General features: G+C 45.8%; 1 protein-coding gene across 1 annotated transcript in view; it reads left to right on the forward strand.

Moving 5' to 3' along the window:
* Positions 1-11,847, forward strand: part of CORO1C (coronin 1C) — an 86,678-nt gene that overhangs the window by 3,822 nt on the left and 71,009 nt on the right. The window contains exon 2 of the mRNA XM_007954985.2: positions 1,163-1,364. Coding sequence (XP_007953176.1) covers positions 1,170-1,364 — 195 coding nt within the window. The 5' untranslated portion in view covers positions 1,163-1,169. The remainder of the gene's footprint in view (positions 1-1,162; positions 1,365-11,847) is intronic.

The following is an 11,847-nucleotide window of genomic DNA, read 5'->3' on the forward strand; positions in this document are numbered from 1 at the left end:
AGGCACTTGACTGCTAACCAGAAGGCTGGCAGTTCAAACCCACCAGCCACTCCTTGGAAGGAAGGTTGAGCAATCTACTTCCATAGTGATACTGCTTTGGAAACCCAAGGATGGGTCACTATGAGTCGGGTCCGACTTGATGGCACGTAACAACAGCAACAACAGTGGATTTTGGGGTCTAAATGACCCATGAGGAAGCTCAAGGACACCAGCTCTGTGTCTCCTCCTCTTCTCCAAGCCTCCTGATTTACTAGGGGCTGGGCTGTGGTGAATGTATACCTATCCTGACTTTAACCCCCTCCAGAATAGTCCCTCAATTTTTCCTTTACTGTTAGGACTTTTTAGCCTGGCTTTTAGGTTCTTCCTGTCTAATCCATGCATTGTGCCTCTGCCAGGAGGATTATCATCCTAAACTTTGCTCTCATCATATTACTTTCTGTTTCGGTAGTTACTAGTCTTTTCCAAGACCTGGCTCTTGACCTCTTTAGCTGCCTTAGCCCAGGCTGACTTTTCCTGTTTCTGGCTTGTAGCGCACAGTGCCAAGCACCTGGTACTGAGCAGCTTTGATGATTAGGTCTGTTAGAAGGGATTTGGAAGAGTCGTGACAAGAGCAGTTGCTGGTGTCTCGAGTCCCCCACTATGCATAGTCGGCCTTGTGGAAATACTTGGGTGAGTAGGCAGAGTGCTGAAGTCTGGGGAAAAGGTTTAAGAAGTGAAAAATTACCTTGGCAGCTGAGGAAAAAGCCACGGAATCATAACTTGGTGTTGTGCTTTCTTCAGCTTCACATCAATCTGATCACTTAAGTTTGGCATTTTCTTATCTTTAAAGCAGGGGGTTGGGGTGAATTTTCTTTCTGTTCCCACCCAGCCCCACAGGCTGGATTTCCGTCATTCTGTCCCATGATCTTTCTCCCAAAATGAAAACTGATGAGCTGCTCTGGATCCCGAATTAGGAATTCTTCATTTATTTGTAATTCTTTCCCTGACGCATTTTGCACTTTTTCTCTGGGTAGAGGAAATTTGGATTTGCCATTTGGCTGCATTGTAAGAGAGCAGACCGAATGCCATGCCGTTCTGTTTTTCCTCCTTGCAGCTTTTCGTTTTGTGAAAGTAACACTCACAGCTCAGTGCAGCTCTAACAGAACCCCTGCTTTTCTTCTGCAGACACCATGAGGCGAGTGGTACGACAGAGCAAGTTCCGGCATGTATTTGGGCAAGCGGTGAAAAATGACCAGTGTTACGACGACATCCGGGTTTCTCGTGTGACCTGGGACAGTTCCTTCTGTGCTGTCAATCCCAGATTTGTTGCCATAATCATAGAAGCGAGTGGGGGAGGAGCATTCCTTGTGCTTCCTTTGCACAAGGTAAGTATGTTGACTTTGTGTTGGGTTAGGCACCTTCTAGTAATCTCTGTGTTTTCTCCATAAGGCATTGACTTTAGAGGTTGATCGTTTACTGAGAATTCTGGAACTGCTGGGACCATCACTCTGATGTAATTGAGGTTGAGTCCTCCATGCCCAGCTATCACATCAGCTTTTCTCTGACAGAATCATCAAACAGGATGGTGAACTCTGTTCTGGGTGTGCCGCCTATGGAGGAAAGACGTTAGGATGATGATGACGTGAGCATGGGCAGGCATGGGATTTTAAGATTTGGTTAGTAGTCATCCACTTTTCCCAAAAGCTTTTCTTTTGGAGTGCAGCTTTTACAACAGTTCTGGATCCCCAATTAGGATCCATATGTTTTCAAATGGTAGAATTTTGTAAAATACGTTTTTTTTCCCTCTCTCTCTTTTTCCCCCCCCAAATCATGGGGACTGAGACTTACTGGGTTTTTTTGAAAGGTAAATGGGACAAGAACACAAGAAAATTTTCTGAAACGATACCAATTTTGAGTCTGGGCATAATAAGCCTTGGCATAGAACTTTAACTGTGATAAGAGGTAGAAATAAAGGCTCTTAAGGAAGGTTGGGCAATCTTCTTCGGTAGTGATACTGCCTCGGCAACCCAAGGAGGGGTCGCTATGAGTCGGGTCCGACTCGACGGCAGACAACAACAACAGTCGCTGAAAGTGGACCTATGTGTACTTCAACTTCAGTGGGCTTCCAAGAACCCTACTTGATCCCTTCTAGAGCCCTACTTTATCCTCTCAGAGAGCCACCTGTAAGATGGGAAATAAGTTAGGAGTTTAGTGTGTTTGCTGACTGTTCTTTGGTGGCATAGTGCCTAAGGCATTTAACTGCTAACCAGAAGGTTGTCAGTTCAAACTCACCAGCTGCTCTACAGAAGGAAGATGGGGCAATCTACTTCTGTAAAGATTTACTGCCTTAGAAACCCATTGGGGGTCGCTATGAGTGGAAATTGACTTGATGGAAGGGAGGTGTTTTTTTTTTATTACAGTTCCTTTAATCCCAGAGTTACAAATAATGGAGTGGGGGGAGGCTCTGAAGAGAGCCGGGAAGAGTTGTTATCTACAGTTAGCTTTTGGAAGAAAAAGGAGCTCTGGTGTTGTAGTGGTTAAGGCATTTGGCTGCTAACCAGAAGGTCAGCAGTTCAAACCCACCAGGTGCTCCATGGGAGGAAGATGGGGCGATCTACTTCTGTAAAGATTTACAACCTCAGACACCCAGTGGGGGGGTCACTGTGAGTCAGAATTGACTCGGTGGCAGTGGGTGAGTGAGTGAGTGTTAGGAGGAAGGTACGTTTGCTGAATCCTGAACTCTTAATGCTGAGGGCTCAGAGCTAGGTGAGGATGCAGATGTTGACTTGCGTTACAGCTGTTTCCACTCTGCTGAAACCACTAGGGAAGTGGGACGATCCCGTGCCCCCATCTGAGCCATGCCCAGCAGGGGTATGAGCACATCATCGTGGGCCTTGTGTCTCTGAAAGTGGTTGGAGTGGTGAAGTACTGCTTCCCCTGATAAGAGTTTTTTTGAAACATCTCATTTTTACTTTTTGGTTGCACTGATGTGATGTTACACAACACAGCCATCTCACTACAGAAGTGGGGAGATGTTTTTAGAGAACAAGATGCATTAAGTGTTTTCCGGCAAGTTTATTGGCGAAGTTATCGATAAAAATCTAAGGACAATTTTTTTTTATGTTGAACATTTTTATTCTGCTTGGACACATGAGCGTTTCTGCTGAGGAAATTGCTTTGAGTGGAAAATGAGCATCCGAGACAATTACAGCTGTTCCTAGTGGTGATCCAAGGGGTCACAGGTTGAACTTCATGACGGGAGCATTTGGTGTCCACTGCCTTTTTTAAAAAACTAACCCCAAATCGTATTAGTTGGTTTAGAAAGGTCTTATCTAGTCTCTTTGAAGAATCACGTGAACAGTTATTTACTTTTAACATTATAAATTCAGAAATTGTAAATACTGCACAGTTATGGTTGTGCCACAAAGATTGAACATCATCCAGTGTTCACTTCGTCTATGTATGTACACATATATACTATTATAGTGTGCATCCTATTGCTGTATGTGTTTCCACTGCTTTTTAGTTTATCTCTTCACCAACACTAAGGAGCATTGAGAAGCCTGGCTTTTCAGCAGAGATTTTATAGGGGCCATCTGGGGGCCAGCTGAGAAGACAGCCACAGCCTGAAAACCAGGCTTGGACAGTAGGAAACCATAATCTGTTTTATAGTTTTAAAGAGCTGTTCCTCCCCCTTTTATAGACGGAGGGATACATTTAAGACATTCCTTCATTCAGAGAAATGGAGCAAGCCAGATATGTAGCCTGATTTAGACTTTTGATAGTTCATTTTCCTCTGAGTTCAGACAGTTCACTTCACACCTCCCATCCACTAAAGGGTCTGAGTCTGTCTGTGGGGTAACAAACCTTTGTTTGTTTGGGAGTCTTTGAATCCATGCATATCTTTAGAGGGACTCACATGCCACAGCTGGCTGGATCTTACGATTTGGTCTTCACTTCCATAAAGTGGCCATCTTCACTTCCATAAAGTGGCCAACAATTCATATATTTTATTGTTTGCTGTTTACCCTTATAGGAATTGGGATAAAATAAGTTACTTTAAGAATCATCATGTTCAGATGAAGCATTTCGTTTGGGAGGAGACTTGAGGGTCTTTCTCAGGCTGTAATGCTGTTTGTGGGGCTTTGCTCCTCAAACAGTTGTTTTCAAGGACATAGATGTGAACCAAGCCCAGTGATGGCTAATGGAAATATATAAGGTTGATATTAGGGCTATAGACTTGTATAACTGACAGGTTCACGTGTACTGTGTGAGATGTGGGTGTAATGGACTATCATTCCAAAAGCTGAAACTTTTAGCTCTTAGGGTCTGTATGGTGTAGAGGAAGGAACCCAGGGCTGGGAACTAGGGAGTCCATGCCTGGTGACCAACCTATAGTGGCACTTGGGGTGTCCCTGTATCTCTTCTCTGTTTCTAAGTATGTGAAACTGATTTTCTGTCTCCATCATTCTGGATGACCTCAGGAGTGCCTCTTATTGTCAGTGTTTCTCAGTTACAAAGTAACTTCTAATGCTGCTGCTTTGGTACTGAAAATTCAAAGAAAACCCTATTGTTGCATTTTTTCCCCTTTCCTCAGTGCCAAAGCATAATTTTGGAAAGCACAATCCTTTCCTGTGGCTGCTGTTTAACATTTTTTTTTTATGTAATAAGTTGTATTTGTTTTGTTGCTGCTGTTGAGCATATTCACAGCAGAACACACACCAGTTCAGCACTTTCTCCGTGTACAAGTCAGGGACGCTGGTGACACCCTTTAAGTTGTGCAGGCATTCTCAGCTCTTTTCTGAGTTGTCCCTTCCCCAGTAACATAAACTGCCCCCCAGGCGCCAAGGGTACTGTGGCTGCGTTTTGATCTAGGTGGAGGTGGAACCAGCAGAGTTGGGCAGCCATGTGGCCCCTCTAGCCAGTCCTGCACGTGGGGAGCTCTCGGAAGGACCATTGTGGCAGCAGGGCCTGGCCTGTGAGCCCTGGGGCACAGGTGACCTCCTTTTCCCTTCCTTCCTTCCCATGACAGTTTCTTCCTAGTTATTCCCTAAACCTGGCCCTCTAAGAACACCTGCATCTAGTTTTCCTTGTGGTCAGCTTCCTAGTCTATGCCACAAAGGAGCCCAGTAGATTGCTGGTGTTCAGTGTGGTGTTTGTCTGCTCTTCAGAAGTATAGTGTTGAAGGAAAAGGAGGATGGGGCCCCAAGTGTATGATAAACCCAGTAATCCCAGTGCAGGACTCTAGCTTGGAATCCAAACCAAACCCACTGCCATCAGGCGACACTATAGGACAGAGGAGAACTGCCCCACAGGGTTTCCAAGGCTGTAAATCTTTATGGAAGCAGACTGCTTCATCTTTTGGCCACAGAGCGAGCGACTGGTGGGTTCAAACTGCTGACCTTTTGGTTCGCAGCTGAGTGCTTTAACCACTGTACCACCATAGCAATTCTTAAAACACCAGTGCCTTGGCATCTGTGAAATAATTTTATGCTGAGGTGCTGGTTTTCTTTAACAGTGAAGAAAAAAAAACCCCACAAATCCCCAAGAATATTAATATAAAGTGACACGGGAAATTATGCTCTTCTGTGTGAACTAGGCTCCAGTAGATGTTGATCACCATCTGCGATCATCCTGAACAAAAGTCTTAAGAAATGGGTCTTGTTTCTAATAAATGTCTTAGGGGTTTCTGGTAACATTTCCTCTTTCTTTGTTTCTGGTTACAGACAGGTGCAGTTGTTTTGGTGACAACACCTTTGGGCCTTTAGTGCAGTGGTTAAGCAGCTTGGTTGCTAACTGAAAGGTTGGTGGTTCAAACCCACCAACCGTTCCACAGTACAAAGATGAGGTGGTCTATTTCTGTAAAGATTACAGCCTTGGAAACCCTATAGGGCAGTTCTCCTCTGTCCTGTAGGGTCACCATGAGTCAGATCGACTGGACAGCAATGGGGGTGCTTGTTTTGGTACATACCAGTATTGACAGGCATACACTGATCTGTACACGTACTGACCTTAAGGTGGATTGTGAGGGACCCTTTCAGAAAGGCTTCTGTTAAAAAGCATGTATTTCTCTTCCAAGCTAGTCAGTGTCAGCAGTAAACAGGATTTACTGTTGTAGCCTCGGGAAGCTACTGGTTAGATTCTGGGAGAATAACATGTCTGACATGGTCTTTGTTTTCCAGGGCTTGAGATGGAAAGCGTAACAGGGACAAATGAATTTATATGTACACATAGCAAAAGACAAGCCTAGGGTGAATTATGCTTATTGTAAGTGTGTGGTGTATGAGGTTTTCAGTAGGAAGGGTTTGTTAGAGAAAGTGGGACTTCAGGAGGTCACTGCTGGGGAGAAATCTGGAAGTGCTCCATCCTGGGGTGGGGCCATTCAGATCAGCATACATGATGCCGGATCTCTTAAGTAATGCTTCCATCAAGCTGTGGCATGCCGCCCTGTCAGAACTTTGCAAGGGCTGGCTTCATACTTTTTCTTAATCTTCAGTCTTTCGGAGGATGAATAATAGCTGTTCTGTTGAACAGCAGTTGGCTTTGTGGTTTTGCCTATAAGGGGTGCTTTCTTTTTTTACTTGCTGCAACTGCACAAGCTCCCTTTCTCAGGAGCAAGCAGGTTTTCAGTCCCCCTGTGGACTCCACCGGGAGCTCTGGTGGCATAGTGCCTAAAGCATTTGACTGCTAACCAGAAGGCTGGCGGTTCAAACCCACCAGCCACTCCTCAGAAGGAAGGTTGGGCTGTACTGATGTTATTGTTACTGTTGTTTTGTGCCATTGAGTTGTCTCCAACTCAGAGCGACCCCTCCTTGAGTTTCCAAGGCGGTATCAGTACAGAAGTAGATTGCCTAATCTTCCTTCCGAGGAGTGGCTGGTGGGTTTGAACCACCAGTCTTCTGGTTAGCAGTCAAGTGCTTTAAGCACTACGCCACCTGTGATACCACCTCAGAAATCCAAGGAGGGGTTGCTGTGAGTAGGATCTGACTTGACAGCGGTGAGTTTGATTTTGGTTTTTGTGGACTCCACCACTTTGGCATGAACATGCCTGTCCCGAATGTGGGGCTAAGTCACTCACCCTCATCCTCGTTGTAAGCCGTGGTAGCTCATACAAACACACCCAGCCTTTCTGGTTAGGCGTGCATGTGTGTGCCTGCACATGTGCGCACATGCACGCACACACACACTCACTGACTAAGACTTCTGATCACAGTTAGCCTGCAACTCTGGGCTTAATCAAAGGAGTGGGGCATGGTTAGAAGTACGTGCTGTTGATCCTGACACTCATGTGGGAGGAGGGTCCACACTGGATGGCTCCCACCTTCCCGCAGTGCTTTTCTCTTCCCTCCCTTGACTATTTCTGTTGTGAAGGAGCTTTGGAAAATTGGGCTCCTGGTGGATTTCATTCTCGCTGTAACTGCTGGGAGAGGTGGGGCACCTGGGCGGTGACGGGAGGGCTATAGACAGGCCTGTGCTAACTTTAGCCTCACTCTCATCCTCGCTCCTTCTCCCCTCTGACTCCATTTTATTTTAGGAACTGTCTGTGGGCATGTTTGGAATCTTGTATTATTTTTTTATGCCTGTTAACAATCATTTCAGCTCATTTTGCACTCTTTCTCAACTGGGGTCTTTCGAAAGAATTAAGCCCTACAGAAAATAATTTAAAGGATTCTTTTCTTAGCTCTCCTAAGGATGATACTTAGCTAGTGCCTTCTAGATGCATAGGAGAGAAATTGATTACATTCAAGATCTGCCTTAGTATGGCATCAGGATTTCATTCTTTCAAAAAATCTGGATTGAGAAGGGCTGCTTTAGAGTGTTTTTCTGTTAGTTTGTTGAGGAAGGCATCTTATTTCATTTCTGTGAGTCTTCTGAGTGCCTGACTAATGATGGCATTTGTTCATCTCTTACTGGAGAAGACCCACTCCGGTGTTACGTCATCTGATTCCCTGAGACCAGGGAAATCATACTCTGGTTTCCGCAGTAGCTGGTCCAAACCACCACTGCCACAGGCTACAGGATCATATTGTGTTATAATGATTTTCTTTCTTACTTAACAGAGTGGTTGTTCAGGATCTTGCCTTACTGAATTATGATAGCCTCAAGATGGCCTCCAGAAATTCTCACCTCTTAGTATTCATGCTGTGGTATGGTTCCCTCCCATGTTAAATAGGACTGATGTGTGTAACCGCTGGGATTTTGTGGAATTGATGGCATGTGACTCCTGAGACTTGGTCCTGAAATAATTTGCAGCTTCCTCTTCGCTGTCTTTTGTTTCACTTGCTGGCAGAGGCCAGCCACCATGCTGTGAGGACACTCAAACAGCATTGTGGAACGGTCCACAGGACATGATGCCAACAGTCAGTGCCAACTTACCAACCATGTGAGTGAGCCATCCTGAAAGCCAATCAATCCGCCAGCACTATGTGTAACTTTAATGTATGTTTCTGGTTTTTAGGAAAAAGTCTGGAATGTTAACATTGGTGGTAGGATTAAAGGTGATTTTCATTTACTGTACACTTGGCTTTTCTCAAAATATTCTGCAAGAAACTTATGCACATAAATTATTTTTTAAAACTATTAGTGATGACTGGAGACAGGACAACCAGAACAGAAATAATGAGAATGCTCAGGCATCACGAATAGTGTCAGCAACATCACGGAACAACTTGTGAAGAGAGTGTTGAATGGGGACCTAAACTGCCGTGTCAACTTTCACTGAAAACACAATACAATATTATTTCTTTTACAAAAGCAAACTATTAATGATATTAACAGAGCGTATTGTTTAAGATGTTATTTTTAAAACCTCATTCATTCATTCACGTACTCATTCATCCAATGTTTGAATGTTTGCTGTTTGGTGCCAGGCCTTTGCTGGGTTCTTGCTTTTAAAAAGCTCCTGAACCTTCATCTCTCCAGTGGGGGACACTGCGTGTGCATAACGTGTTCCAGCATGGTATGAGAGAGGTCATCTTCAGCCGAGTCTTGGAAGTCAAGGAGGACATTGCCGAGAAGGTTCTTGTTATTTGAGTTCAGGTTTTTTCTGTGTGTAGGAGCTAGGGAGAAAAGAGGAAAGGAACCTAGCAGCCTGTTAAACTGAAAAGTAAGGGGAAGTGCTCTGGTCCCAGGAGGGCAAAGAATAAGTGGGTAGCCCTAGGTCAACTTCCGGTCTCTGGGAGTTTAGGTCAGGCAGAGGAGAAATGGGATGTTTGATTCAAAAACCAAACCATTGTTAGAGAGCTGGATAAGAGGAGCAGAAGGGTAGCTTTTTGGTAGAAAATTATTAATTTCTTGCTCTTTGTATCTTCACTTGTTGTGTGTATAGTACAGAATTGGTATTTTCCTTCATCACTGCGGGGAGAGAACCAGAATGAGAACTGCCATCCATTTCAGGATTTTTGCTGTAGCTGGATTCACCTGCATCTTTGCTTAGGATGTGTCAGGAAGAGGCAGTGGCTTTACATCATCTTCACAAAAATGAGGCTCCAGAATGCATCAGGGTGTGCTTAGAGGGTCCCCCTCGTAAACGCTGTTGCGCTTTTTACAGTCAGTGGAGTTGCTGTCCTACCCCTCTTCCACAGTTGTAGAAATTGAAGGTGGGATCGAGTGACAGCCCAGAGCTTTCATTAGGCATTTTGAGTCATCATTTGATTTATACGTGGTATGCATATGTTTTTATTAATTTTTCTTTTCTACTGAGAGTGAAGGCTTTTCTGTGCAGAAACTATGGTCTGGTTGGTTCTCAGTCCTTGGCATTCTGTGATTGGATGGCTTCTTCACAACAGCACTAGCTTGTCAGGACTTTGATTCTGCCAGCTTGGCGCATGGTCTTAAGGTTTGGAAACTGCTTGGTCTGTACCAAGCCTTGCGAAGAAACAAGGACAATGAGAAGTGGTGGCCATGCGCTCTGTTGAGGGCTTCCTTTAAGTCCAGGCGCCTTGCTGAGAAGTGACTTTTTCATGGGCTGTCTCGTGATGATGCCTCTCTGTGTGATCTGGGCACTGCCTGCACCTGCTGCATCTCTCCCCCTGGGCTCTGCTGGCAGGCCATTCCCATTTTCACAGATTGCTCTGCATTGGCCAGGGGGCACGGTGCCGGTCATCCTTTGTATAGACAGATGTGGGTGTTAGGCACATGAGCTCTGCTGTTACGGCAGGACATTTTACCCAGTGCCAGTGTCCCCATGTGTTGTGTGATGTCTGTTCTCTGTCTCCTGAAGTAGATGCTGTCTGGTGCCTGGAGCACCTTCAACTGTCAACTGTATGGGTTCTGAGAAGGGGGTGGGGTGAGGGGACTGGGTGGGGAGGGATGGAGGAGGGGGGAGTGGGGGGGCACCAGGTGCAGAACAATGGCTTCCAAATTATATCACGAGCTGCCAGTCACACGAGCACTGCACAGCCTCATTACCACATGAAGTGCCACAGAAGGGCTTCTCATTGGCCTCCATAGTCTTACTTGTGGTTGGAGGCGGGGCACCCGGCTCACCCCCAGTTAACAATGGAGCACTGAGTCCTGGCAGAAGGAACCTCATAGTGTATCCCGGGACTATTTTTGATGACAGTGAATGGCTGTGACTGAGAGCGTGCCCTGGCAGATGATGGCTTACTTGCTTCCCTCCCCTTCCTCCACTGCCCTGGAGATGAGCAGGCCGCCTGCTTTGTGCCTTTGCTCACAGTTGTGTCCGCAGCCCTCGGCCAACAGGCCTGACAGGCTCTGACAGTGGTTTTTACCATATATGGCCATCAGCATTCTCTGCTCTGGGGCTGTCAGCCGGCCAGGATCATTTCCTTCCTTGGGTTTGATTGGCTGCACGTGAGCTCAAAGAATGGTGGGATCTGGGAGTGTGTGGTGAAGGGAAGCCACCGAGTCAAGTGCAGAGAGTGCTTAACTCTTTCCTGGCTTCCTGGAGTCCGTCCGAGCATATGTAGACCAGTGCCACGGGCGGCAGAACCTCTCCGTGCAAAACACCTGATACTGGAAGCCAGGAACACTGCCCTGTCTTAGGTGAAGAAAAGGTTTCTGACTAAACATTACTCAGAAATAGTTTCAAGGTTCAGCAGACAAATTTCTGCAGTCATGATCTGTCTGGAAGCCACGTTATAACCGTGTGTAGCAAGCCTGCTGCTGCTGCCCAGGGGGATGTCTGGGAGAGGTAGAGCAGGTGCAGCTGGGCAGGGCCCTGAGGCTAAGGTCTGCTTTCTCAGAAGAGCTGGGACTTGAGTTTCTTTCCTGGCGGAGCTCTGAGGCGCAGTGAAATGATACAGACTAGTGAGCTGTGTTCTGGGCGTCATGCTTGGTTGAACTGCGAGATGTGAACTGGCTCAGCCACACGGAGCCTAAGACTTTTATTTAAAAAAAAAAGTTGTAATATTTTTCTGTTTTTCACCCTTACTTGAAGAGTGCATTTTTATTCTGAGGCTTGTGGATAAACCTATGCAGAACTGGGGTCAGAAGAAGTAGCCCAGGAGCGTGCGTTGTTCACAGAGGCCCTCCTGGAGAAATAGCCCCCTTGCTTGCTCAGGCTAGAGATCAGGCACCCAGGTACTCTCCCTCCTGATTTGATGTTGAATGCTTGGGTTTAAGTGTCTGTATTTGTACCTTTGTCTGTAGTTTTATGGCCAGGCTTTGCTTTCAAGCTGAGTTTTGTTTGGGCCGGATTCTGTCTACCTCAACGTGGGTTCCTGGATTTTGTTTGTTCTTAACCCAGAGCATCATAGGGAATTACATCTCTGCAGTGATGAGCAGAAAGCACTAGGTTTTCACTTTATAAACTTTTTGTTAAGTCAGGAAGTTGGTGAATCTAGCTTCTCTGGTTGCTATTGCATATGTAGGCACAGTTGAGTAAGGACATGAAGCTCTTCCTTT

This window comes from Orycteropus afer, unplaced genomic scaffold, assembly GCF_000298275.1.
Source record: "Orycteropus afer afer isolate SDZICR_OR568_19922 unplaced genomic scaffold, OryAfe1.0 scaffold00487, whole genome shotgun sequence".
Lineage (NCBI taxonomy): Eukaryota > Metazoa > Chordata > Mammalia > Tubulidentata > Orycteropodidae > Orycteropus > Orycteropus afer.